Source organism: Fukomys damarensis, unplaced genomic scaffold (genome assembly GCF_012274545.1).
Source record: "Fukomys damarensis isolate Sample0158 unplaced genomic scaffold, DMR_v1.0_HiC HiC_scaffold_23, whole genome shotgun sequence".
Classification (NCBI taxonomy): domain Eukaryota; kingdom Metazoa; phylum Chordata; class Mammalia; order Rodentia; family Bathyergidae; genus Fukomys; species Fukomys damarensis.
In genome coordinates, this window is record NW_022900935.1 from 15,786,747 (window position 1) to 15,814,586 (window position 27,840).

The 27,840-nt window shown below is 48.6% G+C and overlaps 1 protein-coding gene and 1 long non-coding RNA gene across 14 annotated transcripts; one reads left to right on the forward strand and one right to left on the reverse strand.

Annotated features, from left to right (window-relative positions):
- On the forward strand, positions 1–26,058 carry Spocd1 (SPOC domain containing 1). 11 transcript variants are annotated; one of them, XM_010621584.2, is made up of 18 exons: positions 24–65; positions 324–378; positions 483–607; positions 908–1,265; positions 1,606–1,814; positions 15,121–15,162; positions 16,339–16,515; positions 17,010–17,067; positions 17,316–17,406; positions 18,174–18,333; positions 18,451–18,567; positions 20,060–20,185; positions 22,259–22,370; positions 22,448–22,583; positions 22,876–23,011; positions 23,535–23,624; positions 23,886–24,072; positions 25,168–26,047. In XM_010621584.2, exons 3-18 carry the CDS (start codon positions 518–520, stop codon positions 25,839–25,841), a joined length of 2,763 nt encoding a protein of 920 aa, XP_010619886.2. In that variant the 5' UTR covers positions 24–65; positions 324–378; positions 483–517; the 3' UTR covers positions 25,842–26,047. The 11 variants fall into 11 exon arrangements, with proteins under 11 accessions (XP_010619885.1, XP_010619878.1, XP_010619879.2 ...); XM_010621576.2 differs by having other exon boundaries at positions 12–65; positions 483–1,265; positions 25,168–26,058; XM_010621578.2 differs by lacking the exon at positions 324–378 and adding an exon at positions 162–287 and having other exon boundaries at positions 483–1,265; positions 25,168–26,057.
- Positions 24,253–27,629, reverse strand: LOC104860420. 3 transcript variants are annotated; one of them, XR_004518637.1, is made up of 5 exons: positions 27,159–27,629; positions 26,780–26,827; positions 26,106–26,281; positions 25,185–25,279; positions 24,253–24,896 (listed from the first exon to the last, which is right to left on the reverse strand). It is a non-coding gene; the product is annotated as an uncharacterized LOC104860420 (long non-coding RNA). The 3 variants fall into 3 exon arrangements; XR_779676.2 differs by lacking the exon at positions 26,106–26,281; XR_004518638.1 differs by lacking the exon at positions 26,106–26,281 and having other exon boundaries at positions 25,053–25,279.
- Positions 27,630–27,840: the final 211 nt, after the last annotated feature.

The following is a 27,840-nucleotide window of genomic DNA, read 5'->3' on the forward strand; positions in this document are numbered from 1 at the left end:
CTTCGCGTCACGTGACTATGCCACGCTTTGCTGGGTCCTTGCGCTGGAGGGCGGTGGAGGCGCAGGTGGGGAAGGCTGCGGTCAGGCCTAGCTTCCTTGGGTGAGGTGTCCGTCAGAGTGGAATGAAGGACATGAACATATTTTGTGCTTGCTCCACATAGAGTGATTTAGAGCCGGGCTTTTGGTTTGGGAGAAAGCCCTGGTTCTCCCCTCCGTGTGTGTCCTTGGGTGCGTCACTTGACATCTTTGAATCCGCTGGTATGAAATGAAAGAATGTATACAAACCTGTAGGTAATAGTAAGTGTTACCTCCCATTTAAACAGAAGTGTCAGCCCTCAGGGAAGACCTTACAGGCCACTGAAGCCAGTCTGGTTGGAGGTGGGCCTCTCCCCTCCCCCTGGGCAATCGGGTACCACTGGTGCCCTAGGTGGGCTGGCTGCTCTGGCCTTTCATGATGAGGCCTCGTGTCTGCCTCTACACAGGTCTGCGTTCTGCTTTTGGCCCTGGCGGTGGAGACATGTTCCAGGAGGAGGATTCAGGGAGCTCCAGCACAGAAGACCCTGTTTTCCTTTCCCGACACAGATGCGGACTTTTCCAGGAGGTCATGGTAGGAGCCGGCTCCATGCCAGGCATGGACTCAGAGGCCCAGGGTCGGGCTCTGCGCTGGAAGAGCGTCCACAGGGGCAAGTCCCATCCAGATGTCAGCCTGCAGGCTGGGGCTGCTGCTGTCGCCAGCCAGAGGCGGGTAGAGCTGCAGGCTGTGGGTCAGGGTCCCAGCCAGCGGCTGCCCCCAGGGCCTCCACAGGGGAGCACTGGATGCTCTAAGAGGCTCCAAGTCTCTCTGTGTGATATCCTAACTAGCAGGTGCCTCAGGAATCTTTGTAACACTCTGCCTGGTCTCCCAAAGAGAGCACAGGCGGGCGTGGAGTGGCCAGCAGAAGTGGAACTGACCAGCTGTTCCAGCCCCAGAGAGATGGGAGACCAAGGGATCAGTGCTCCAGGTGGCAAGCGAGGAAGCTCCACGCTCAATGAAGAAGGGTTCCCTGGATGGGCCCTGCCAACCTCACGAGGCCCAGCCCCTACGAGGACAAGAAGAAAAAGCAGGAAGTCTGAGTCCTGTTGTAGGGGAGAGCAGGGGACTGGCGATGTCTCGTGGCTTGAGCAGAGCCCTGGTGTGGACAGCCCCCTTGAAGGCACCAACCTGGCATCCTTGGGAGGCCCCTGCAGCCGTCTGTGTCAGGAGGACACAAGGCCAGGAGATCCAGGTGAGATCCAGGCAGGATTTGCCTCAGGGGTTGCGGGGTTTGAACACTTGCCTGCTGCCCGGACAGGCAGCCCCCTCAGGCCTGGCCGGCTCTGGGAAGAGTCCCACAGGCCAGCCGCACAGGACACCTATCAGTTCACTGCCCTGCGCCTGGGAGTGCCAGGATGGGTTTCTGCAGAGCAACAGGAAGTGGAGCATGTGGTGGGGGCTGGCAGTGAGGAAGGCCCTGCTGCTCCACATGGCCAGCCTGGGCCAGAGGTCAAGGCCCAGCTGGCGTCCAGGGAGAACGGGGGGGGGGGGGGGACTTGCTGCGCCCTCTGACACCCATTCCTGCTCCCTAGAGCCCTTAGGCAGACTCACTTCCTCCCTGGAGGCCACTGCCAGCAAGGCCTGCACAGGCCCATTTGTGTGGCAGAAAAGAGACAAGTGTGCTAAGAAGCTAAGGAGGAAGCCGGCATCTTGTGCCCAAGAGCAGCCCACAGGGGGAAGTTCAGACGGCCCCTGCCTGGGGGAGCCAGTGGAAGCCAGCCCGGAAGCCTGCCCTAGATGGGTAAGTTGAGTCCAAGAGTTTGGGACAAAAAGAGCCAGGCCACCAATCTTGACTCTGCTTGGTGGTGGAACGTAATAGAGCTAAACTAGATGGACCCTTGATGAACATCGTCTCTCATGCTTATTTTATGTAAAATGATGCCTACCAAGACAGGAAAGAGAAAATAAACATTTACTGAATTCTTTTGAGGTTTTGGAGCCAGTGAGTCCTGGGTTCAAATTTTGTCTCTCTGCCCACTTCCTAGCTGAATATCCTGGGATATTTTTTAACCTCTTAAAAGTTTTCTCATCTGTAAAAAAGGAAATACTAATGCCAGTTTAATGGGGCTATTTGGAGGGGTAACTGAGGTTATGGTGTAAAGTAATGTGCCTAGAATGGCATAAGGCACAAGGTGTGTTGCTTAACTTATATTAAATTTGCTCTCCTTTAGTGTGAGCCGTTAATTTAAAAGGGGAAACTGAGGCTCAGTGAAGTTAATAAGCTTCTCCCGGCTCGCCCAGCTTCAGAAAGAGTGCCCAGCATGTTCCCTATCCCTGCTGCTTCCCTTTCTCTTGCTCTTTTACTTAGGATGTGAATAACTTTGTTAATCACATCTAACATGTTTGTGCACCAAAAGTGGAGGATGGCGCAGAGTGTTGTTAGTATTTTCCACACAATTGAATTTTTTTTCACGTCTGTAGAATGTGCATTATATGCCAGATGTTTTGGGTGTAATCCTCATGTGAAGCCCAAGGAGGTAAGGAAACAGATCCAAGTTCACAAGGCTGACAAGTGCTCTAAACCACACAAACCAGCCCACAAACCCAGGCCGTGTGTTGAGACTTCCTGTGCTGCACAATACATCTTTCGCCTCACCCGCACGGTAGAGAGAGCATCTAGCCTGCCTCCCACACGCTGGCACTATGCTGAGTGTCTTGGCTTCAGACTCTGTAACGAACGGCTCTAGGAGGTAGGCGCTGTTGGTAATGTACCCATTTCCCTGGGGTGGACGCTGAGGCTCCAAGAAGTGAAAGGACTGGTGAAGGCTAGTGAGCCGGTGGGTGGAATTGGGATAGGCGCCAAAGAGGTTCCTGTGTGCTTATCGCTATTTTTACTAGTTATATAGGAATGCTGTTGCATTGTCTTTGTAAACGTTGTTCAGAAGTATTGATCTTTAAAAAGTCACATGCATACATCATAGAAGATAAGGACGAGATAAACATCCCCATAATGCCACCATTCAGCACTAAATCCTGTGGACACCCCCACCCCCGGGTACCGGGGATCGAACTCAGGACCTTGCACTTGCAAGGCAGGTGCAGTACCCCTGAGCTACATCTCCAGCCCTCTTGTAGACATTTTGGTATAGGTTCCTTCTTCCATCTTTTTCCTGAGTGTATGTATATTTTTTTAAACCTAGAGGCTGGGGATGTAGCTCAGTGGCACTGTGCTTGCCTGGCAAGCTTAAGGTCCTGGGTTCGATCCCTGATACAAAAAACAAAAAAAAAAACCCAGCTGAAACCTGGAATCAGGAGCATATGTATCAAGTTTTATAATTGCTCTTTTAAAAAATTAAAAACATTTTTTTTGGTGGTACTGGGGATCGAACCCAGGGTCTTTGCTCTGAGCTATATCCCCATCTCTTTCTAATTTTTTATTTTGAGAACTTGTTTGGAGGATCTAGCGGAGGAGGGCAGCTCCTTGTATGTCTTTCACTGAGGAAATGGTGCTCAGCTATCAGGGAAGGTTGTCCTCTTGCACAGAATGCACGGCTTCAGGAAGGACGCACACGGAGCCGTGTCGGAGGAAGGGGACGCCCGCCTAGCCAGCCAGGTCGGCCGAATCAACCTTGGCGATCATTGGGGTGAAAGATGTCATCAAGCCAGATCACCCTTACATGTGTCATTTTTTATTTTTAGCCAGGATCTTGCTAGGGTGCCCAGCTGAGCTTGAAACCTGTGATCTTCCTGCCTCAGCTACCCAGAGTGCTGGGTTTACAGGTGTGCATCCCTATGCTTTGCTCATAATTAATTTTTTATCACCGGAGAGTGAGAAAGACCCTTTGAGTGCCTCCTGGGCGTGTTGCCTTTCGCCTGGAGATAACTGCTGCTCGTGGCTTATGTCCTTCCAGTGCCCTTGTTATGAGCTTCTGCACAGACACAAACATCTGCACGCTGAGCCTTTTTTACACGAACAGGCTTACACTGTGGCCTGTTGTTCTGGGGCCTGTACTTTGTTTTTGAGGCTCTCTAGTGTTTCAGGATCTTTCCAAGCTGGTGCACGTTGTTCTACTGAGTTCTTGCCTTTCCTGAACCCTGTGTCATGGTTGCCCATAGACATATGTGTCACAGCCACAGGTGCTGTCAGGAGGAGAGGATGGGCCGCGGCTTCTTCTTTATTTTCCAGCCACTGTAGTGTAGAGAGCAGAGGCCCCGAGGTGGATGGACTGGCATCTGGTCCTGGCTTTGCCACTAGCTAATGACCTAGGCAAGTGTCTTCACCTTTCCAGGCATAATTCCCTCATCTGCAAAATGTGGGGATTCTAGCTCCTTCCCTCATGGCGTGATGCTGAGGACGAAACGAGATGACACGTTTGGCATTTAGCGCAGTGTGTGGTACAAGGAAGATGCCATGATGTGTTACCTGTTGTGGACACGTGTGATTTTGTCCTGCTGTGAGTGATGCTGGGGCAGACATCCTGATACATCTGGTTTCTCCCCACTGCAGGTGTTTTATTTGGACCAGAGGTCCAGAATTGGGATTCTGGGTCTGAAACATTGTGCGGCGGGGGTGTTGAGGTGTGGTGAAGGAGCCAAGTCCTGCCTGCCTTGACCTGAAGCAGCCCGCAGTCGTTCTGTCCTCCCGGCCTCATCCTTGGCTCTGCGGCACAGCCTGTCACCCACAGCTTCCCAAACAGCCCGTTGCCATGGTGACCAGTGCCAGCTGTGGGGAGAAGAATTGAGGCTGAGCTGTGACAGGGACGGGCGGGTGGGTGGTTGAGGACAAGGCTGAGTGGGTGTGGGCAGGCGTGGGCACTGTGCCAAACTGGCCTAGAGTTCCTTGTAGGGCCACAGTGCATTTCCCTGCAAGCAGCGTGGCTGGAAGCAGGGGCAGGCAGATGAGTTCAGTGAGAGATGTTGCTTTCTGACTCCTAGGTGGTTCCTCTGTGAAATGGGGAGCATCCAGTGGGCTCTATATTCCCCTGTATTACTGGGGTCTATAAGAGATCTTGGTTGTATTGAATTCTTCTGGCTTGAAATTGAAACTCTTGTAAGGGATATAGGACAGGAGTCAGGGAATCTTTCTTTTCTGTCCTCAGCCCTGGAGTGGCCAGGCAGGTTGGGAGCTGCTCTGTGGATGATGTAGGAGGGTGGGGAGAGCAGCTCTGTCAGTGCCCCCTGTTCTGACCTCAGCCTGCCCATTGCGATCAGGGAGGTGCTCATCTCCTTTGGCCCGAGGTGTGCTGTCTGCAGATGCATGGTATCAGGAGCTACATGAGGCAGGAGCCAGGCTTTCCAGGGGTTGGGCTGAAGAAGAATAGCTCTTTGGGCTAGGGGTGTAGCCCTGTGGCAGAGCCTCTGTGTGTGTGTGTGTGTAGCATGCATGAGGCCTTGGGTTCGATCCCCAGAACCAGAGCGAAAAAGGAAGCTCTTTTTATTAGAGTTCTTACTGTATGCCAGGAGCTTCTCATATGTCACCTCATTTGATCCTTGTAAGAGCATGACAAGTCAGTGATAATACTCCCATTTTACTGTTTAGGAAAACTGACATTCAGAGATTAGGGCTTTACTCAGGATCACCTGGCAAGTAAGAAGTGGAGCCAGGATTGGGACCCCAGAACTATCTGACTCCAGAGTCTGTACCCTTAGCCATGCTGCCAAAGGCCTGCCTAAGAGGTTTGAATATATACGGGACTTTATTATAATTTGTTGAATAAGGAGAGAGGCTCCTCTAAGGACACCACAGTTTAGTGGGAGGAGACAGCAACCAGAATGTCAAAATGCAAACTGAAGTCCAGAGGGCTCCGAATGCCTAGAGAGCAGAGTGGAGCAGGGGAAGGGGCTCTGAGCTGGGTTCAGACAAAGGAAGTAGGTGTTCAGCAGACAGAGAAGGCAAGAAGATCATACTAAGTGGAGGCAGTGTATGTCCAAAGGTACTGAGGCAGGAAGCAGCTTGGAGTGTTACAGGAATAGGTAGGGTGCGGTCAAGATGGGAGGAATAAGGTGAAAGAGATGAGCAGGGACAACATTGCTTGAATGGGAGTGGAGAGAGTGTAGTGTTGATCAAGTGTCAGGAGGGTCTCTCCAAGCTGAGGAACCTTATGAACATCAACATTTTATAGAGAGACCTTCCTGTGTTCCCAGGCACTGTTAGAAGGTTTTTTTGTTTTTTATTTTGTGTGTTTTTTTTTTAAAGGGTCTCGCTATCTAGTTCAGGCTGGCCTTGAACTCACGGCACTCTTCCTGTCTCAGCCTCTCCAGTGCTGAGATTACAGACGTGTGCCACTGTACCTGGCTTAGAAAATTCTTTTTTTGTAATTTTTACCTTTTAGAAGCTACTTGAATAATGGTCATGTTCTTTGTGTCAGCATATGAAGTGGGTTCTGGCATTATCCCTACCAAAGTGCAGAGAGATTAAGTAATTTTCTTGAGATCACACAGACCCTAAGTGTTAGCAGTGCATATCCTGTTTCATGAATGTGCCTCAACTTATTTGTTGACTCCAGGTGGACTTTGGGTTGTTTGCAGTTTTTTTTCCTACTGCACATGATGCTGCTGTGAACAGCTCCGTACGAACAGTTTGTTTGGGCCGGGCGTGGTGATGCACTTTACCCTAGCACTCAGTAGGAGGCTGAGGCAGGAGGATCGCTGCATGTTCAAGGCCAGCCTGGGCTGCATAGTGAGTTCAAGGCCAGTATGAACTACACGATGAGACCCTGTTTCAAAAAAAAGAAACCAAAAAAGAAAACAATCTGTTTGGTATTCGTTGTGCCTCCTGGAACCAATTAATGACCAGTATGGAGGTGCCACTGTGAAGCAGCATTAACATCCCTCTCCATAACCGTTTCATCTTCCCAGACTGAATCTCTGAACTTATTACCGGTAACTCTCCGTTCCTGTTTACCCCCAGCCCCTGGCAACCACAATTTTACTTTCTGTCTCCGTGAATTTGACCGTCCTGGGTATCCCGTATAAGTGGGATCATTCAGTAACGATTCTTTTGTGACTGGCTTATCTCACTCGGCATAATGGGTCAGAATGGTGTTCTGTTGTGTGGATGTTACCACATTTTGTTTATCCGCTCATCTTTCAATGGGCATTTCACCTTTTGACTATTGTGAATAATGCTGCGAAGAACATTAGCAGACAAATATATGCTTAAGCACCTGCTTTCAGTTCTTCCTTTGCATATACTCAGAAGTGAAATTGCAAGAGAAATTCTTATCTCAAAAATTTCAGTTTATCAGATATTTCATTTATAGTTTATATTGTTATTTCATATAGTTAAAGAATTAATTTTCTATCTCAAGATGTTCTCATACGTTGTGTTTTGCCTTTCACATTTAGGTCTATAGCCAGGTGTGGTGGCACACACCTGTAATCCCAGCACTTGGGAGGCTGAGGCGGGAGGATCTCTGTGAGTTTGAGACCAGCCTGGGCTACATAGTGAGTTCCAGGTCAGTCTCAACTACATAGTGAGACCCTGTCTCAAAAACAAAAAACAAAAAACAAACAAACAAAAAAAACCAAAAACCACTTAGGTCTATAATCAACCTGGGACTGATTTTTGTGAATGAGATGGGGTAGGGATCTAATGAAAGATTTTATGTGGATACACAAGTTGTTCCAACAACATTCAGGAAACATTCTGTCTTTCTCTCCCACTCATATGTGACCCCAACTCTGTCATAAATCAAGTTTCCATATATGTGGGGTTAGATTTCTGGTCTCCTGATACTCTTTCAAATTGTCTACCTCTTTGCTGATATTACACCTCTTTATTTTAGTAGCTTAGTAACAATTATTGAACTCTGATAAGTCTCTCAATTTTGTTGTATTTGGGAAGGTCTTCACTCATATTCTTTTGCTCTTTCTCACGTGTATTGTAATCAGCTTGTCAGTTCACACACGCATATGCGCGCGTGCACACACACACACACACACACGCACACAAATCTGCTGGGAGTTGGATTTGAAATACATCGAACCTCTAATTCTGCTTGAGGAACACTCACATCTATATAACATTGAGTCTTCCAGTCCATATAGTATATTCCTGTATTTATGTTTAATTTCTTTCATGTTTTTCAGTACAGTTTTACATTTCTCCATAAATTCCAGATTTATCCCTAAATCCAATGTGTATGTCTGTGTATGCCTTTTTATCCTGGGAAATTTCTGATATATGCAAAAGTAGGCAGAATTGTAAGTGGGGGCTGGCAAATTATGAGCTGTGGATTGGCTGTTTCACCCCTCACCTGGTTTGGTAAGAAAGAAGATACATTATCTATGGCCAAGTTCGTGGTGCAGTGGTAGAGTTACGTAGTTGTGATAGAGATCATATAGCTAGTGTCAGAGATCAACAAAGCCAGGTGCTAAAGTGGTAGGGACAGATTTTAATCAGCAGTAATTACTGCAGCAGGGAAAACAGTGCAGTGTCAACTGAACTCAGCTGCTGTTTGTATAGATGTATCTGGGCATTTTAAAGAAAGAAGGGGGAAATGGGTGAGGACAAAGAGGGAGCTGGTAGAATCAGGAAAGTGAAAAAATTCCAGAGTTAGTCAATATAAATGTGCTTAGGCCAGTTTTGTCTGCTATTGACAAAGTTAGGATTCTTTCCTCCCGTGGGGACTCCTCCAGGGTTGGTGAACCAATAGGAGGTTTTGGGGCAGCCCTGAGTTTTCTCAGACAGGTGCTTTATGAGAGTCTAGGGCGGTGATGACATCCCTTTTAGAGCTTTCAATGATACAAACAGCCAGCTATGGCACGCATGCCATAGGTTCATGACCACTGGTCTGAGGTCATCTTAGGGATGTGGCCTTGAGTGCTATGTTAATGATTGTTCAAATCTTTATGGACACAGGTTGAGGCCTGATCCTGAGGAGGGCTCACAAGAGCCTTGGTAGAGTCTGGCTGGCGAGACAGTCTTGGTCACTGGCAAGCCTAAGATACTTACTCCTGGCTTGCTACAGAAAATAATTGCTGGTCCTTGGAATTAACTCCTTTCTACCAGCCAGCCTGTGTTACCTTGCCAAAAAGCTGATGGTAGTTTCTTAATATCACCAAATATTCATTCAATATCCAAATTTTCAGTAATCTCATAAAGACATTGAGCTATTTTAATAGTTCATCTTTTAATGTCAGGATCCAATCCAAATGAGGGCCACACATTACAGTTGGTTGGTATGTTTTTTACTAACCCTTTAGTCCAGAGTCTCCCTCCACACCTTATTTTTTTCCCCAGCAATCTGCAGAAAGGAGGTTGTTTGCTCTATAGTTTATTACATCCCTGTGGCATAAACATAATCTTCTGTCATATGTATTTCCTGTAAACTGGTGGTTGAATCTAGAGGGATGACTAGAATTGGATTCAATTTTTCAGCTCAAGCAACTTTGTAGGTGGTGGTGTATTCTTTCCAGGAGAAGCACATCATGTCGGATTGTTCCACTTTGTATTTTTTTTATTCTTTTATGAACTGGTAACTTTGAAAAATTGCAGTTCCTAGCTGTTGCCGGCACATAAAATCACAATTGATTTTTTGCTTATTGATTTTGTATCCAGAAATCTAGCTGAACCTTTTTATTAATTCATATAATTTACCTATTAGGACTTCGTCTTCTATGTAGACAATCATATGTAGAAAATGACAGTTTGTCTTTTTTACATAGATGAATGACAGTTTTGTTATTTCCTTTCCAATTCTTTATGTTTCTACCTCCTCATCTTTTCTCTGCTTTCTGAGACTGTCAGTATAACATTAAATAGAAGTGGCGATAGGAGCCTCTCTTAACTTGCTCTGGATTTTAAAGAATATTTGGTCATTTCACCATGAGTGTGATGCCTGCTATGTTTTTCTGTTGATGCTCTTTATCAGGTTAAGGGAGCTTTCTTCTGTTCCTGGTTTGCTAATTATTCTGAGTGCACAGAGCATTTTATGAAATATGTTTTCATCAATTTTTTGAGATAATATGATTTTTACCCTCTAATTTATTAATGTAGTAAATGTAATGAGTTTTTTTTTCAAATGTTAAGATAATCTTGCCTTCCTGAAACAAACAGCTTGGCAGTGTTCTTTTTTATATTTTCTGAATTCATGTTGATAGTACTTGGTAATTTTTCTATTTCACTTGATGAATTAACAGGCCTGAAATGATTTGTTCTCAAACTAACCTTGTAAGGTTTTGCTAGTCTCACAGATTGAATTGCAGATTGTTTTCTGTTCTCTGGAATGATTTGTCTGAGGTTAGAATTGTTTGGTCCTTGGATATTTGGGAGCACTACTGGTTTTTTAAAAAATCTGGGCTGGGCCGGGGATTTAGCTCAGTGGTTCCGCCACCTGCTTCCCAAGCGCAAGGTCCTGAGTTTGATCCTGGTACCAAAAAAAAAAAAAAAAGCCTGGACTAATGTGTTATTCAAGGAAGACATTTCCTTTCTACTGATTCAGTTTATATTATTGTTATAGGTTTATTTTTTTATTGAGTCAATTTTAGTAAGTTTATATCTTCCTAGATATTTAGCTGCATTTTCAAGTTTATTGGCATATTGGCATAAAATATTTCACAGTAGCCTCTTGTCTTCTTTTGTGTGTGTGTTTACTGTACTGAGAATTGAACCCAGGGTCTTGCACATGCTAAGCAATAGCTCTGCATCCCCCAGCCCTTTTAAAAAACACTTTATGTTGAGACAAGACCTGGCCTTGAACTTGTGATCCTCCTGCTTCGGCCTATTCTGGTCTTTTTAATGTATGTGCCTTCATAAGTTACTCATTCCAGAAATTGCCCATTTGTACCATCCCTCTTTCCCTTAATCAGTGTTGGTAGAGAATTGCTTTTTTTCGGAGAACAAATTTTTGGTTTTACTGGTCTTTCCTTTTTTATGTTTGTTTTCAGTGTTGACTTTCTTTCAAGTTATTCTGGTTTTTTTTTTATGAAAATTTAAAAATGATGCTTATAGAGCCAGGGATTTGGCTTAGTGGTTTCGCCACCTGCCATGCAAGTGCAAGGACCTGAGTTTGATCCCTGGTACCAAATAAATAAATAAATGAATGAATGAAAAAAATAAAATGATGCTGGCTTCATCAGTTTTATTTTTTCCTTCTAATAAAATTGATTCAGACTACAAATGCACCTTTAAATATTATCTTTGAACACCCACAGATTTTAATATAGTCTTCCTTATCATTATTCATCTTGATATTTTGTAATTTAATTGAGATTTTTCTTTGATCTTTGTGTTATTCAGAGGGTATGTCTTCATTTCTAAGCTTATCTGTTTGCTGTTGCTATTGCTTTCTAACTGTGGCCAGAGAAGGTGGTCTTCTTACAAATTGTTTGATACAGTACCACTCACCATTTCAGTCCACTGAGCAGTTGAGATTTGGCTAGTCTATGGTGAGATGTACGTAAATGTAAGGTACACACTGGATCTCAAAGACTTATGACCAAAAAAGGTAAAAAAGTCTTAATAGTTTCTTAAATTGATTACATGTTGAAGTGATAGCATTGTGGATATAGTGAGTTAAATAAAATATAAAATTAATTTTATTTGCCTCTTTGCCCTAAAGAATATTGTGTTATAGTTCTATTGAGTAGTAAAAAATATTAAAGATTTTTGAAATTTGTTAATATTTGCTTTATGACCTACACTGTGCTCAATTTTCATAGATGTTACATATATACTTGAAAAGAATGTTTTCTCTAATTGTTAGAGGAGTGGTGTAATATGTATGTACACATTTTAATGTTAGTTTTATTAAATCTCTTTATCTTTACTGATTATTTTGTCAGATAGATTAATAGTTATCCGATAGCTATATAATAGGAGGGATTACTTGAAGCCAGGAGTTCGAGGCCAGTCTGGGCAACGTAGCAAGACTACATCTCAAGAAAAAGAAAGGAAGGAAAGAAAGAATGGAAAAACCAAAAGATACAGTATATGCTTTTACTATGGTGAATTTGTCTTCAATTTTTTGTAGTTCTGTCGATTTTTGCTTTACAGCTTTTTAGATTCTGTTTAAGATTAGTTTTTGAGTTGTTATAGCTCCCTGATGAAACTGCTTATCCTTATGCTTTGAGGTCTTTGCTTCTAGTTATTTTTCCCTTAAAGTTTGTTTTATCTGATTTTAATATAGTTCCACATCTTTGTTTTGGGTGATATATTCTTGTTAACCCATTATTCCACTTTTTCCTTTAACTTCTTTTTGCATTATATTGTTTTAGAAGTAGATCTATATAATTGTTTTTTCTTTCTTTAAAGATTGGTAATTTTTTAAGTATTAGTTCATTTAAGTTTCTTGTAGCTGCTGATTTATTTGCATCTGTGCCTACCATCTTTTTCTTTTCTTTTTTTTTTTAACCATCTTGGAGGTTGAAGCTTCACACACTGAGCTACATCCTTTGTCTTTTTGTTTTGTTTTAAAAGAGTGTTTTGCTAAACTGTTCAAGCTGGGCTCAAATGTGTGATCTTCCTGCCTTGGTTTTCCAGATTGCTGAGATTCATGTACTACCGCGCTCAACCCTATTTCTACAATCTTAATTTGTGTTTTTATGTCCTGCATTTCTGTATTTTTCCCACTTTTGTCTCCTTTAAAATTCAGTATTTTTCTTCCTTTTTATTCTTCTGATAGTTTAGAAGTTATCTACATCCCTTTGTTGATTCTTTTAGACATTTTAACTTGAATGAAGTTTAAATCTTTATCATCCTCCTCTGAAATGACATGGATCTTAGAATGCTTTAATTCCAAGCAAGTACCATCCTGATTAACGTACTGTTGTTCATAAGTAGAACTGGTCCTTACTTTTTTAGTCCCAGAAGTTGCACACTGTTGTTATAATGTTTGTTTAGATTTAATATATTTATTGTTTTCTTTGCTCAGCATGCCTCATTCCATCTCAGCTTTTTAGGTGAGATCATTTTTCTTCAGCCTCACATTAATCCTTTATTATTTTATTTATTGAGTAGAATTTACCAAGAACAACAGCGTTTGTTTTGTTTTCTCTTCAGTATCCTTATTCTTCAAAAATACTTTGCCTGGGTCTACAATTGAGTTATTTTCTTTAAGCAGGTTAGAAGTAGTATTCCATTATGTTTTGCTTTTCATTATTACCCATTGAAAGTTAGCTGTTAGTCTAATTGCCATCCTTTTATACACACAGTGTCTTTTAGTGGGTAGCATTATAGCCTGGAAGTTAAAGGTGTGCGTTCTAGTATCAGACTGCCTGGATTTAAATCCTAGCCCCCTGGTTTGCTAGATGGGTGATTTTGGGGAAGCCCGTTCACCTCTCTGTGCCCCAATTTCTCTTCTGTCAAATTAGGGCAATGATAGTACAATGCCACTACCTACCTCATAGAGTTGTGGTGAGTAATAAATGAACTAATAGGTAAAGCACTGACAATAATAGAACATTTTTAAAGTTTGGTTGAATTTTCTCATGCTGCATTTAGCACTGCCTTGTCACTGGTGTGGATGTGTCTGGGTGTGGATTTCCTTTTATTTTTCCTGCTTGAGCTTGAGATTCATGGAACTTTTTGAATCTGTGAATTGTTCTCTGTTTTTCAGTTCTGGAAAATTCTTAGACATGTGTTTTCAGATACTTCTTCTGTCCCTTTTTCTCTCCTTTCTCCTTCTGGAACTTTACTTAGATTAATTAGTCTCTTTCACTCCATCTTTGTGTTGTTCTGGGTATCCAAATTCTGGATAATTTCTTTAAATCTATCTTCTAGCTCACTGATTTGTTTCAGCTGTGTCTAATATGTTATTAAACCTATATATAGAGTTTTTCATTTTAATTATGCTTATTTATTTTTATTCCCAGAAGTTGTTTTTGGTTCCCAACCAAATCTGCCTCTTCGTGGCTGGTGGGGGAGTAACCTTTTGTCTCTCATGCGTTTGGCTCCTATTATTATACCTTTAAATATATTGTACATGCATATTTTGTATTCTGGCTGGATTCATCCAACATCTAAAGTCTTTGCTTATTCTGCTGCCTGTTGTTTCGAGCCTCGTAACCCTTATGTTGGGGACCCCTGAGGACAGGGCCGAGCAAAAGACTTTAAATTGTGAAGGGCTGGTCTTAATATCTTTCCTGTTACTTTTTCCTCAGATGTCCCCTGTTTTCATTTTATTCTCCCTCTTTCTCAATTACTTTTTTGAAAGGCTGATTCATTCCATGGTTTAAAAAAAAAAAAGTGAAAAGCTCTCTCCCAACACCCAGGCAGGCCCTTCCCTACTGGCAGTGGGTGATTAGGCTCTGTGGATACTTTCAGAGATTTTTTATGTGTATTCAAGCAAGCACAAATTTAAAAATTCATTCTCTCTGCAACGCAAATGGTAGCATACTGCATATACTGTTCTGCATTTGCTTTTTAATAAAAAGTATGTTTCTGATTATAGAAGAAATACATGCTCATTTTGAATAACATAAATATCCAAGTATACATGTAGATAATGAAAGTCTCCCTGGAATTTCATTCCCCAGAGATAACTTCCATTATGCATCTATAAATATATATTTACATAAATGGGTTTTTGCAACATTGTTCCTTAACCGTTTTTTTTCTCCCAGTAATACACTGTGACATCTTTTCACAAATCCTTTCATATCTTCACATAGCTCAGTGGTTGTGTGGTTGGGGCCTTAGAGTCAGCTAGAACTAGGTTCTAACACTAGCTGTGCGGCTTAGTAGGTATAGGACTTTTCAGGGCCCCTCTGAGCCTCAGTTTCCTCACTTGTAAAGAGGTAGGATCGAAACAATACATTCTCCTGGTGTTGTTCTGAACCTTAATAAGATCCTGTATGATGTGCCTCCTCCGGGGCTGGCTACTTTGAAGCCCCAGTAAAAAGTGAATTTTTCTGTGACCCCCCTGACCCTTTTGAACAGCCACATTAAATTTATAGTGTGATGTGTCACCATTTATTAACCATTCCCCTTTTAATGGACATTGGATTGTGCCCAGCTTTTTTGTTAGAAATGCCAGCCCAGTGAATGCTGTACATCCTTTCAAAACGAGTGTCTTCCTTTCGATTCCCTGTCCGGGAGTGTGTGGGGGTGGGGGGGGTCACAGGGTCCTTTAGATTCTAATCTCTGTATGCTTTCTCTCTCCAAGGAGGAAGTAAAAATGCCCTGTGGGGTGAAGCGAGTGTGTTATGTAGGTTTTTACATTTTTTTGATATTGTCCCTCTTCTTCCCTTTGCCTAGGTGTGGGGTGGGTAGAAGCAGACTTTCCCCTGGCCTGCCCTTCTCTTGTGCACCCCAGTACTTCCCTTCCTCTGACGAGTGTCTTTTTCGATTCCCTGTCCGGGAGTGTGTGGGGGTGGGGGGGGTCACAGGGTCCTTTAGATTCTAATCTCTGTATGCTTTCTCTCTCCAAGGAGGAAGTAAAAATGCCCTGTGGGGTGAAGCGAGTGTGTTATGTAGGTTTTTACATTTTTTTGATATTGTCCCTCTTCTTCCCTTTGCCTAGGTGTGGGGTGGGTAGAAGCAGACTTTCCCCTGGCCTGCCCTTCTCTTGTGCACCCCAGTACTTCCCTTCCTCTGTGATGCTCAAGCTTAGACTTTTAGTTTCCCCCATACTTTGCAACCTGACCATTCTATCATCATTCAAGGGTTAGTTTTTAGACATACTTGCTTTCAAAATAACTTCTGTAGTTTGCAAATAAATTAAAAGAACATGCTGAAAATGGAATAAAGGCCTAAACAATGAAAAGGAGAAGGTGGCAAATCTTGTTCTATCAATCCCTTACTTTCTACCAATCCTGGAAATATACAACTTCTTGGCTCAAAATGAATACTGAGCTTCCTAGCAGCCACAATGAAAAGGGAAGCAGAATAGATTCCATAGCTCATTGAAAGACCAAAGTGGGCTCTGCGGATTAAGTGATCTTGGAGGGATTTCTCTCCGGAGCCAGAGAGGAGTGATCTGCAGCCTTGTAGAGCAGGGACGGCTGCATGCAGCTGCCTCGGGAGAGGCAAAGAGCAGGTCAGTGACCTGAAAGGGGCACAACTGAGTTTTGAGGAGGAGGGAGTGGATCCCAACAAGGTACATCTCTGGTCAGAAGAAGGGTGAGGAGAGTCCTAGAGCAGGGCCCAGTCAACTGTGAATGTGCCAGGGCCGGGAGAGGAAAAAGGGCAAGAATGTGACCGTTCTTTGCTCTTCTCCTGGTGCAGAAGCAGTTGGCAGCCATTTGTTGAACCCTTTAAGGGCCGGGCCTTTTGGAGACACTGGGAAGACGGTGAAGACCAAGACAGATGCATTCTCTGTCCTCCCAGAGCTTACGTGAACAGTGGCTCTGTGGGCAGGTTCTGAAGTGTTGTCTCCCTGCAGCTGGGTTCTGAGGCAGCAATCCAGCTGCTGGGGGCCATCAGCCATGGCCAGGCAGGGGGACAGCAGCCGCCACAGCTGGAGGCTCTGGACAACTTGATGGAGAACAGCTCAGCGGCACCTTCCCAGAAGCCCAGAACCAGGAAAAGGCCCATGGCCCAGGGCCCCGCTACAGGCCAGGTACATAGCCAGCTTCCATTCACAGGTTACATTGCTTAATCCTGATCCACCCCTGATTCGCAGAGATCTCACCGAAGCCAGAGAGACAGCTATTGCTTGTTCAGGGTCTCACAGAGTAGCCAGGGGCGGGGTTAGCCTCCATGTGCCAGGCTGGTCCCACTGTGTGCTCTCATCTGAATGTGGGCGGAGAAGGGGTGCATTTGGAGAGGCCACAGTCACCAGCATGTCCTGCTGCCCTAGGAGTCCTGTCTGTCTCCTGCAGGAGGGACAGCATGGGACTCTGGAGGCCTCTCTGGCACCTCCCTTCTCTGTAAAGCTGTTCCTTGCCCCCTCAGGGCCCCCTCCTCTGTGTCTGAGTGTCCAGGGGTGAGTGTGGCTGTCCCTGCCACATAATCCCCCATAGCTGCAGTGCATCAGGGATTAGGCAGGAGTAGGCAGGAAGCAGTGTCCGCTGGGCCACAGGCTGGGCCTCAGCTCCTCCTCTCTCCCTCTAGGGTGGCCCAGAGGAGGCTGTGAAAGGGAAGCCTTTTCTAGAGGTGGCAAAGAACTCAGGTGAGGCTATGGAGGGGGGATACTGGGAGTGGGAGGATTCAGGGATCAGGTGGCCCCTGCTGGAGTTTTTTTGTCTCCTTCCTCATCAGCCTAAAGTCCCTCCCCAAAGGAGGGGGACTGCTGGCTGGCTGGGCTCGACTCTCAGACTTATGGGGGAACCCCCCCCACTTGTCTGCCTCATCCCCTCAAGTCTGCCCCTCTTCATGCCCTTGGCACCTCCAGGAGCACCTGAGTCTCTCTCCCCACAGCTCAGCTTCAATCCGGAGAGGAGATAATAGCCCTGAATCTTGACATACGGGTCACTGTGTTCCGTTCCCTGTGGGAGGCGCTGTGGAGTCGGTAAGGCCTTGCTCCCTGTTTCCCCTCTGTTCCCACAGGCTGCCCTGCAAGCCACTGCCTCCTGGGTTAGGCCAGCACTGAGGGCTTCTGTATGTGTGACTAACCCCACTCAGTAGCTCAGAGGTTGCTGGCCCACACAGCCAAGCTGGTGGAGAGCTGACATTTGAACCTGAGTGTCTGTGGCTTCAAGATCTTGCTTTCCCTTTAGCTACTACAGCTCCCAGTGTCAGCTCAGGTCCTGTGGATGTCACTGGAGCAGATGCTTCCCAGCACAATGAGAGTCTGTGCTGGGAGCGTCTGAGAGATTGAAGCCAAGAGCTCTCCTTTACTGATGGTGGGACCGAGGCTCAGTGAGTGCATGACTTTGCAGAGGCCACACAGCAAATCAGTGGCAGATTCAAGGTTGCCTCCATCCTCCTCCCCGGCTGATACCTTTGCCTGCTTCCTCCCTTCTGCACTTTCTCCAGCTCCAGGGGCCGGGGACAGAGCATGGGCAGAGAGGGATCTGGATTTGAATCTTGCTTTGTCACTGGTCATGGGGCCCTGGGCAAGGCTCTGGTCTCCTCAGTCTCAGCCATCTTTGGAGGGAGAACAGCCATATTTCTTCCTCACAGAGGTGGGTGAGACTAAACAGGCCCCTGTAGAAAAACGCTCATAACAAGTGAGTTGGCCCAGATCCTGTTCCCACCCACACGTCTCCCCTTGGGGCTAAGAGCCTGGATAACCACAGGCAGTGAGTTCCCTCAGCCCTGCCCTTGTCCCCACAGCGTTCAGGAGCTTCCTGACCTGGGGCTGAATGAGGAGGCAGTGGAGGGCATCGCTGCTGGCATCGAGACAGCCCTCTTTGACCTCACACAGGGCACCAGCTGCCGATACAAAACCAAGTATCGCAGCCTGCTTTTCAACCTTCGTGACCCCAGGAACCCGGTGAGTGGGGCATTGGCCCTGGGCTAGGCTCTCCCTTCAGGGTTCCACATGCTGGCAAGATGCTGGGGTGGGAGCACTCAGTGTGGTGTGTGTGGTCTCTGCCCCCTGTCCCTGCAGGACCTGTTTCTCAAAGTGGTTCATGGAGACATCATCCCCCATGACCTGGTACGGATGAGCTCAGTCCAGCTGGCCCCCCAGGAGCTGGCCCGCTGGCGGGACCAGGAGGAGAAAAGGGTGAGCTGTACAGAGCTGGGGCAGAGCAAGATAGAAGGAGAGGGTGGCCCACGGGTTGGGGAGAGAGCAGAGTAGAAGACAGATGGAGAGGCAGGGAAGCACCAGGCAGAGTAACACAACCAAGGAGAGAAGGCTGATGGGGAGAGAGTTGGAGACCTTCCTGGTAGAAAAGTAGGAAAAGAGGCAGGAATGCGAGACACTGGGGACAGAGGGCTCTGCAGAGGTGGCGCACTTGGCTTTCTGTGGAGCCAGCTGGGTAATGGGGGCAGGGTACCCAGTGATGGTCTAGAGCAGAGACGGTGAACCTTTTAAAGCTTTCAGTGACACAGCCCACTGCAGCACGCTGGCCCTAGGTTTGCCACCACTGCTCTGGAGTCCGGAGTCCAGGGTGGGAAGTCTCCAAGTGCCCCTCCCCTCCTCCCAGCCTCAGAAGCCCCAGAAAAAGCTGCACATCTTCCTGGTATCCCAGGCACCCCACAGCACCCCCATAGACCAGGGTCCCAGGAGCACTCGGACAAGGAGAGTATGGGCTGAGCCATGTTCACCTGATGCTTGTTGGGGCACACCTGATCAAGGGCCGATGCCCTGGGATAGGGCAGGGTGCTGAGGTGCTGATCCAGAAGACGCTGTGCTGAGCAGAATTCCTAACCAGAGTCCATTCGGTGCATCTGTCCACTCATGGCTGAGCTTCTGTCTGTGCACTGTGTGGGCCCAGGGTGCAGGACCGGCTAGGTAATTTGTCAGGGCCAAGGCAGCCTGCAAATGTGGGGCCCTTTGTTCAACAACCATGAACATTTTCAAGGTGATGACAGCAAAGCATTAAACCAAGCGTGGCCCCTACTAGGTGCAGGGCTCTGCGTGACTACTCAGGCCCCACCCTTGAAGCTGAGCTGCCGGGGAGGTAGGACTTTGTCCTCCAGGACTGTTAGAAAAGGAGAGGGGAGCCTTTGAGAAGCATTTCAGGCAGGGTGACGTTGATCATTTACTGTGAGCCTCAGTCTAGGCCAGGCCCTCTGCATGTGCTATTTGATATAATGCTCTTAATTGAATCACCAGTGAATAGATAAACTGAGGCTTAAGGTGTGGAGTGCTGGCCCAAGGCCGTACTACCTTCTGAGTCTTCATTACCAGCCCACTGGGACTCAGAACTTGCACTGGAAATTTCCTCTTGGCCTTGGCCTCCCCAGAGCACAGGGGGAAGCGTGATTAGAGGCAGAATTGACTTGCAGGGGAAAGCAGAGTTCAGGAAGGTTTCCTGGAGGAGGCTGGCTTTGAGCTGAGGGTGAATGAGTTGAACCTGGAGAGGCAGGGCTGAGGGTGGCCAGCTTTCCAGGTGAGAGGAACAGCAGACCAGATCCTCCTGCATCGATGGAGGAGGGAAGTGGCCAGTGTGGGAGGGAGCCCAGCAGAGGGTCCTCCAGGGAGAAAAGGGATCCTGGGCCTTTAGTGCTGGCCAGAGACCTCCCTAACCCTGCCATGCCGGCTTCTTCAGGGACTAGAGATCATTGTGCAGCAACAGAAGGAGCCACGCGGACTTCCGACCTCCAAACTGACCCACAAGGGTGAGGTGGAGATTCTGCGGGATGCAGACCAGATGCTGACCCTGGAAGAGCTGGTGGTAAGCAGGGCACAAGCTGGTGCCAGTGGGACCCATGTGCAAGGAACCTCCACCTCATCTCGCTAACTGTGGCTGTGGGAAAGTCACCTTTCTGCTCTGAGACCCACCTTGCTCCCAGTAAAGCAGGGACGGCCTGGGTCTCTCTCTATACCTTCTCCATGCCGGTCATCCCCTCCTAGCCTAACTCCAAGGCCACACACAAGTGGCACGAAGGCCTCTTTCTGCAGTCGTCCCACCCTCAGCTCAGGTTCTGCCTGTTCTGTGGTGGGCAAGCAGGGGAGCTGTGCTGCTCCAGGCAGCGATGTTTCCAGATGTAAGGAAGAGACTTGCTATATTTGGTGGATTGGAGCTGGGCTGGGCAAGGAGCCACCCAGCACCAAGGCGGGTAGAGCCAGAGGGCCGCCTGGAACTTGCCCTGGCTTCTGGAGGAGGGCCCAGAGTCTAGGCCTCCCCTCATCCCCTGGAATGGGCTCCACCCTTGTGCACATCCTGCACCTTCCTGCGCCAGCCTCCATCTTGCACAGAGCCTCACGCGGTGGCCCAGCAGCCCCAGAATTCATTAACAGGACACCCAGAGTTTCCCCTTGGCTCACTTCAGTCACTCTCAGAGGAAAGCCACTCTGGCTTGGCTTGGGTGTTCTGTGGGTCGCATGTCACGTGGCTCTAATCAGCTGTGTGTCGGGGAGAGGGTACAGGATAGGCCCCACACCCCTACTCGTGCATGCAGTACATATTTATCGAGCACCGCTGGCGATGGGCCCTGGGGAAATGGCAGTGAACGGTAAAACTGTCTGCTCCCCACACCTCCCACCCCGATGTCTAGGCCAAGGAGAACCACTCCCCGTGCAGAGCAGCGTCCTAAGGCGGTGTGGCTGCTCCCCAACAAAGCCAAATTTCCTGAATAAACCGAATATCAGTGCAGGGGCGGAGCTGGGAAGACTGAGAGGAGAGAGGAGAGGTGGCACAGGGGAGGGGAAGTGACACCGGGGAGCAATCCGTGCTCTGTATTAGACACCTGCCGTGTGTCCCTCCTACCAGCGGTACCTCATTCAAACCATGCAGTGACCTACATGGTGAGGGCTGTTGCTGTGCTGTTTCTGCGAGGAGGAACTGGAAGCCATTGGCTCAGGGTCACGCAGTGTGCAGCGCTCGAGCTGAGATTTGAACCTGGGCTGTTTCACTCCACAGCCTGTGCTGTGGCACTGCTCTAAGGCGAAGCTAGAGTTTCAGAATCTTCTTAAAGCTTCCTAAAGCAACATTTGTGTGTGCACACACGTGTGTGCGTGTGTGTTTATAGCTGTTTTCGTTACGAGGGAAAAATGATTTGGCACTGGGCATTGAATCTTTGTATGTGTTTGGGGCGGGGGTACTGGGGGTTGAACCCAGGGGCTTCGCAGTGAGCTCATCTCCAGCCCTGTTTTTCTTTTTTGAGACAAGGTCTCACTAAGCTGTTAGATTACCCAGGCTGGGCTCGAACTTTCAATCCTCTTGGCATTGCCGCCCAGGGTGCTGGGATTGCAGGTGTGCGTCACCATGCCTGCCTAGCAAGGGTCTTTAAAACAATCATTCTCCCTGCTTCTGTTATCTGCTTCTGAGAGCTTGACTCAAGGAAAGAATGTAAAATTTAGGAAAATACGTTCTCACGTTTTAGTGATAACCCAGAAACAACTCAGACGTGACAGAAATGACATGTACGCTACAGTGGTGCCACCAGGGTCTAGATAATGTGGCAAAGGCCTCTGCCACAGTTAATGGACAGAATAAAGATACGGAGTTGGATATTCGACCTCAGCTGTTTTGGCAAAAGGACCCCTTCCCCACCCTGTGTACAGAAAGCCCATTATAAAGCAGTGCCCAGCCTGTCGACAGTTGTCTGAATGGTGTGACAAGGGGTGATTTTGGAAAATATTTCAAATTTTTGTATTTTCCAAGTTCGTAATATTTTGTGATGAAAATGTTACTTAGGAAAATGAAATAAGCCACACCCTGACGCTTCCTACCGACGGAAGTCCCTTCTCACTGACTTCCCCCACCACTTTCCTATTTGTCCCTTTCTGCTTCTCTGCCTTGCAGCAGCCTGAGGTGTCCGGAGACTGCAGTCCACAGGTCCTGCCTGTCCTGTTGGGGGACATCACGAAACAGCACCATCACCACTTCCTGGACCCTGACTGCCATATTTGTACAGGTGTGAGGTGTTCGGGAGTGTGAGGGGCTCTGCTTCAAGGCCTGAGTGGCTTCCTTTGGCTCCTCTGTTGTTTGCAGAGTCTCTGAGTGAGCTGCCAGGCTTCTCCAGAGCCTGTAGGAACAGGGGGGAGAATGCCTTCCAGAGAGCCCCAAGCCCGGCTCCCGTGTCCTCTCCCGAGATGCCCAGAGCCAGGGAGACACCTCCTACGGACAGGTGTGGGGCTGGAGCCGGGAGGTGGCAACCTTGAAGGGTGGGTGGGGGAGTCCACCATCTGGGGCAGCAGACATACACAGCAGGGGCTTTTCTTCCTGTACGGTCATGGGCAAGTCTTCCTGCCTCAGTTTCCCCATGTGTACAGTGGAGCAGATCATCCCAATTCTTCCCTGCCCAAGGCCATACTTGGACCAGAGTTGGTCCTCGCAGTGGGGACACAGCAAGGAAGGGGGTGCTAGGTGGTCCTGATGACCCACTCTAGTTAACTCTGTCCATCTGTCTCTCCCTCTAGGTACCAGACATCTGCTGGGTCCACAAAGGCCCTGCCCAGCCCCGCTCCCTGGGAGGGGGCACTGGACATGTTCTCCATCAAGCGGTTCCGGGCCAGGGCCCAGCTGGTCTCAGGACACAGCTGTCGGCTCATCCAGGTTCGCCAGCCCTGCTCTCCAGCGGCTCCCTCATATTCTTTGCAGTGAGCTCCTCAGCCGCCCACTTGCTCATTCACCCATGTATTCTGTTACTCATCCTACCCTCTCTGGGCCTGGCTTTGTGCTAGGCATCAGGACAAATGAGATGCCAGCCCCATTTCTGTGGAGACACAGAAGATGAAGCACTTTAAAGCAAGAAGGGCTCAAGAGAGACATCTGGTGCTGCTCTGTCTTAGGGGAGAGTTTTAGAAGTTATCGTTGAATGACTGAATGATCAGCTAACGTGTTGGATGAGGGTGGCAGGCTAGCAGAGGGAGTGGGGGCTTTTGAGAAATTGTAGGAGATTGGGCAGGACAGGCCATGGGCCTCTGGGGTGGTGAGAGCTCTCTGGGCAGCCACTGAGGGGTCTGATACTGCCTAGCCGTCTTCCTTGCATCAGGCTTTGGCCTTCCGGGTGGCTGGGAGTGAGTCTGCCTGAAAAGATGGGGAGCTGGGGGGCTAAGGCCATTCCACCTGCCCCCAGGCTCTGCCCGAGGTGATTCACTCAGCAGGCCGCATCCCCCCTAGCACTGTCTGGGACCTTCTGACCAGCATCGCTCCAGCTGAGGCCAAGGTAACGGGTCTCTCTTGGGCATCCCTGTTCCCCTGGTCCCCGACCCTTCCCCCTTGCTCCCTCCCCCTCAATCCCTGGTGCACAAGGCTGGTTTGGGAAATGCAGGTCCACTTCCCTGTGTGGCTGCAGACTCACTGAGTGACCTGGGCAGGTCCCTCTGCTCTCTCCACTGGGAAATGGGGACAGTTTCTACAGGGTTCTCAGAGGTTTAGATGTCTGCAGACAAAGAGGACCTCAGCTGCTCTCCTCCTGCACCTGCAGGATGTCTCCGTGGTCAGACTGTGTCCCCAGGGCGATCGGGACACCCAGAACTGCCGCTTGCTCTTCTCCTACCTCAACAACAAGCAGTGCCATGGACTGGCCTCCGTGCAGCACATGGGGGTGGTCCTGCTTCCCCTGCCCGCCTTTCAGCCGCTGCCCACTAGACTGCGCTCTCTCGGTGGCCCAGGTAAGTGCCCAGTGCCCGCAGCACACCTGCCTCCCCTGACTTGGTGAGCAGATTGGGCCCTATTGACACAGTCACCTGTGCCTCAGCAGAGACAGGCACACTGCAGAGAATGCCTGCCACATGCAGATGGGACAAAGAACAGTAAGAGTGCAGGCTAGGGGTGCGGCTTAGTTCAGAGCGCTTGCCTGGTATGTGTGCATGTGGTTGGGGTTGAGCCTTAGCACTGCCAAAATAATAGCAGCTTATACTTGAATGTTGCTTACTGTGTGCCAGCCATGGTTCTAAATGCTTTACCTAGATGAAGTCATCTTTTTCTTCCTCCTCTTTTTTTGGGGCAAGGCGTTGAACTTTGGGCCTCAAACGTGATAAGCATGTGCGCCGCAGCTCTTTACCTAGATGAATTCTTTTAATCTCAAAATAGCCCTATCAGAACAGTGATCTTAGATTCTCTATTTCACAGATGAGGAAACCGAGTTAGGGAAAAGGCAAATGACTTGCCCAAAGTCATAGAGCCAGCTTCACACCCGGGCAGCTTGGCTCCAGAAAGTGGCTCTTCACACTGCCTGTCCAGTTAGACACTGCTGCATAGAAACTTTGGGATAGCCACATTTGACCTAGGGGCAGCTGAACAGAGACAAGACCTACAAATTGAGAATGTCACTAATGACAGGAGGGACAGGTGTTTCACCAAAGCTGTGCTGGGTGAAGTCTGGCTTCTGTGTAGTGATTATTCCAGGGAAGGCATCTGGGGAGGAGGGCTGGGGACTCTGGGGTTGACTGTCCCTTTGTGGTACAAATTGATTGGCCTTTCTGGGCTGCGTGTCCTAGAACAATGAGGAAGACTTTGAATGCACAGAACCTTGGGATCAATCCATCCTTGCCCCGCCATCAGCCAGAATAACCTTAATCTCCCTGAGACTAAATCTTTCCAGACACACTTACCCTCCAACTTTCCCAGCCTCCCATTGGTCCCTGCTCACTTCTGGGAAGCTCCGCTTGAGATCTAAACTCCACACTGTGGCAGATACAGTGCAGCTTTGGGGGTTCTGTTGTCTTCCCACCAGTCCACAGGTCTCTCCCTCCTTCTTTCCTCAGGTCTGGAAACCACTCACTCAAGTCTGTTGCTGGCTGTGCTGCTCCCCAAAGAAGGGCTTCCAAAGACAGCTGTGTCCAGCACTGTTCGGAGGAAGGTTCACAAGATAGTCTCCTTCAACAAGAAAGTGGAGATGAGATGCTACCAACCAGAGGACAAGAAGCCAGATTGGGCTCCAAAAGACTATCTTCCCCAAGGGGATTCCCTGCAGCAGAGCCAGGACAAGGGCACCCTATCTCCAGGGGAAGTTTGTGCTTGGCAGAAGTTCCCCAGAGGCCGGGGAAAACCATGGGTAGAGGCTGAAACCTGGCAGTGTCACGGGAAACAGCCCCCAGAACTAGGCTGGTACTGGCCCCAGCATTCCTATTTAGCAGTGCCAGCTGCCAGTGACTTTGGGTATGGTCACCAGGTTCACAGGGCCTCTTGCCATCACGGGTTCCTACTCCAGCACCTCAGGACCCTGGTGACCATGAATCAACAACTCCAAGCCTCCCTGAGGCCCTCAGGCCAGGATCTTCTCCCAACCCCTACAGCATTTCCTCAGCCCCCTGCAGCCCCAGGGACTCATGACCAGGTCTGCCAGTCCCCTGCAGCTCCAGAGATCCCTGGGCCAGCCCCTCACCCCTCTTTGGGCCCTGCAGCTGGCACAAAGTATCCCTTTCCTAGAAAGGCCTGACCCTGGTTATCCATTAGAACAGGGGTTTTGATTCCCTTTCTAGTGCTGAACCAGGGAGAGACGGGTAGAGGGAGGAAGGAAGGGTCAGCTTTCCCTATCTGCCCTGGTTTTTTCCTGTTCTGTAGTCTGGTGTTGGTTTTTGGTTTAATAAAGAATTTGGCAAAGTTAGGTTTGCATCTGTTGGCTGACTAGGAGAGACTAGAATCCCAGACAAATGGTTTAAGGTCTCTGGGAATTTTTGTGTGTACGGATGTGCAACCTTACCAGTCACTGGTGCCAAACCATCACTGCCCCAGAGCACAGCTGTTGCCATGAGAGCATCTGGGAGCATTTCCCAAATATTCTGAACTGAGCGGAAGGATAGGTGATGGGAGAGCAGGCAGGACCAGGCAGCGGAGAGGGAGAGAAGTGGGTTCCAGGGGACAGGCACCTAGAGATTGCTAGGGAGCAAACAGAGGAAAGGTGCAGTGTTTTTTAAACTTCTAAGTACCAACACCCCCCCCATCAATAGGAAGATAGCACAAAACATCCCCTATTCCCTGTGTGTGGGTGTGTGGGTATCCATGCATGTCTGATTGCATGTCTGCGGTAGATCTCTGTTGAGGGTGACTTCTTTCTCTTGTTAGTTCCCAGAAAAGTACGGGAGAAAGGCAAGGGTCTAGGCCTCAGGTGTTGGAGGCTGATGCTAGGGTTGGAAGGTGCTGCTTGGCCTTGGGCCCGGGCGAGCTCCTCGCAGATGCTGCCATTGTAAGGTGTCTCAAAGTGGTGGGCCCTTCAGACTAGCTAAGTTCAGGGACTGAGCTGGGGTGAGCTGGCCCTGGCTAGATAGAGCAAGGAAGAAGAGGAAGCAAGGAAGCAGGCCTGGCTAAAGGAAGACAGTCCTAGCAGGACACCACTCTTTACCCCGGAGCCTGGAGGAGGGGGTCCCCTCTGCTCACCGTTTCTGTAAATCCACCCGTGTGAACTTCGCTGTCGACCCTGCTGAACTGAGAAGGGCAATGGCTCTTGGGAGAGTCCCTCCTCTACCCAACGAGCTGTGCGTTGCCCTACCCGCAGCCGACAGCAGAGGGGGCCCTCAGCCTTGGGATGGAGGTCGGGTCTGTCAGGACCGAGGCCGAGCAGGGGGCGGAGTGAGAGAATTTAGGAAGGACTGGCAGAGTGATGAGGGTGGAGTGCAGGTGGGGAGAGGGAGAAGGATCTGTTTGGGTGAAACCCAGAAGGGAGCGGGACTCCTTTGGGAACTTTTCTGACTTGGAGGGGCGAGGAAACACTACAGCCACCACGCTGTATGCAAATGATGCAAATTACTATGCAAACCTGCAGCTTGAATCGAAGTCTGCAACTTGAGTGGTTTTCCTTACGCTGTCGGGATAGGAAGAGGGCAATACATCCCTCCTCTCAAGGCCCGGGGTTGCTCTCTCCAGGGCGTGCAGGGAAGAACAAGCTGTGGCCTCTGGGGAGGGCCTTCCTTTCTGAACTTCAGTTTGCCCCTCTGTAAATGGGGATGTTAGCTCAGTCCTTTAACACTTCACTCTCCAGGAGAGGGCTCCGGGTGGACCGCGAAATCCTGCGGCCTGCTCAGAAGCGGGAGCTGAGCTACACGCCCCCCACTCACATTCTGGCCTTAGTTCACAAGCCCCTTGCCCGCAAGGACCCGCAGCACAGTTTAGGCGTGACGTTGCTAGGGGGCGTGTCCGGTGGTTGCTAGGATCTAGGGATGTTGCTATGCAACCCTGGGCAGGGCTCGGGTTGCTAGGCCGGAGCTAGAGTACCCAGCTACCGGAAGGATTTAGTAGAAAGCGCCGAGGGCCAGCCGGGATCGTGACGTTGCCGCTCCCCGCTGCTACTTCCCCGCTGTGTCAGCCTTCCCAGGCTGAACGCAGTCTCTGAGGGTCCTTCCGGTTCACACCCTCTGCCACTCCGTGATGCTCTGGGCGTCTGAGCGAGGAACCCTGGGTCTTCGCGCACGTGCTTATGCGCCTGCTGGTGCGGGTAGTGG

What these genes read in the sequence shown, in the direction of transcription:
- Spocd1 (XM_010621576.2), top strand. Translation starts at nt 18, where the DNA reads ATGCCACGCTTTGCTGGGTCCTTGCGCTGGAGGGCGGTGGAGGCGCAG. An exon ending in CGGAAGCCTGCCCTAGATGG is followed by an intron (nt 1,815 to 15,120) that starts GTAAGTTGAGTC and finishes TCTCTCTCCAAG; the next exon opens with GAGGAAGTAAAAATGCCCTG. An exon ending in ACAGCTGTCGGCTCATCCAG is followed by an intron (nt 23,012 to 23,534) that starts GTTCGCCAGCCC and finishes ACCTGCCCCCAG; the next exon opens with GCTCTGCCCGAGGTGATTCA.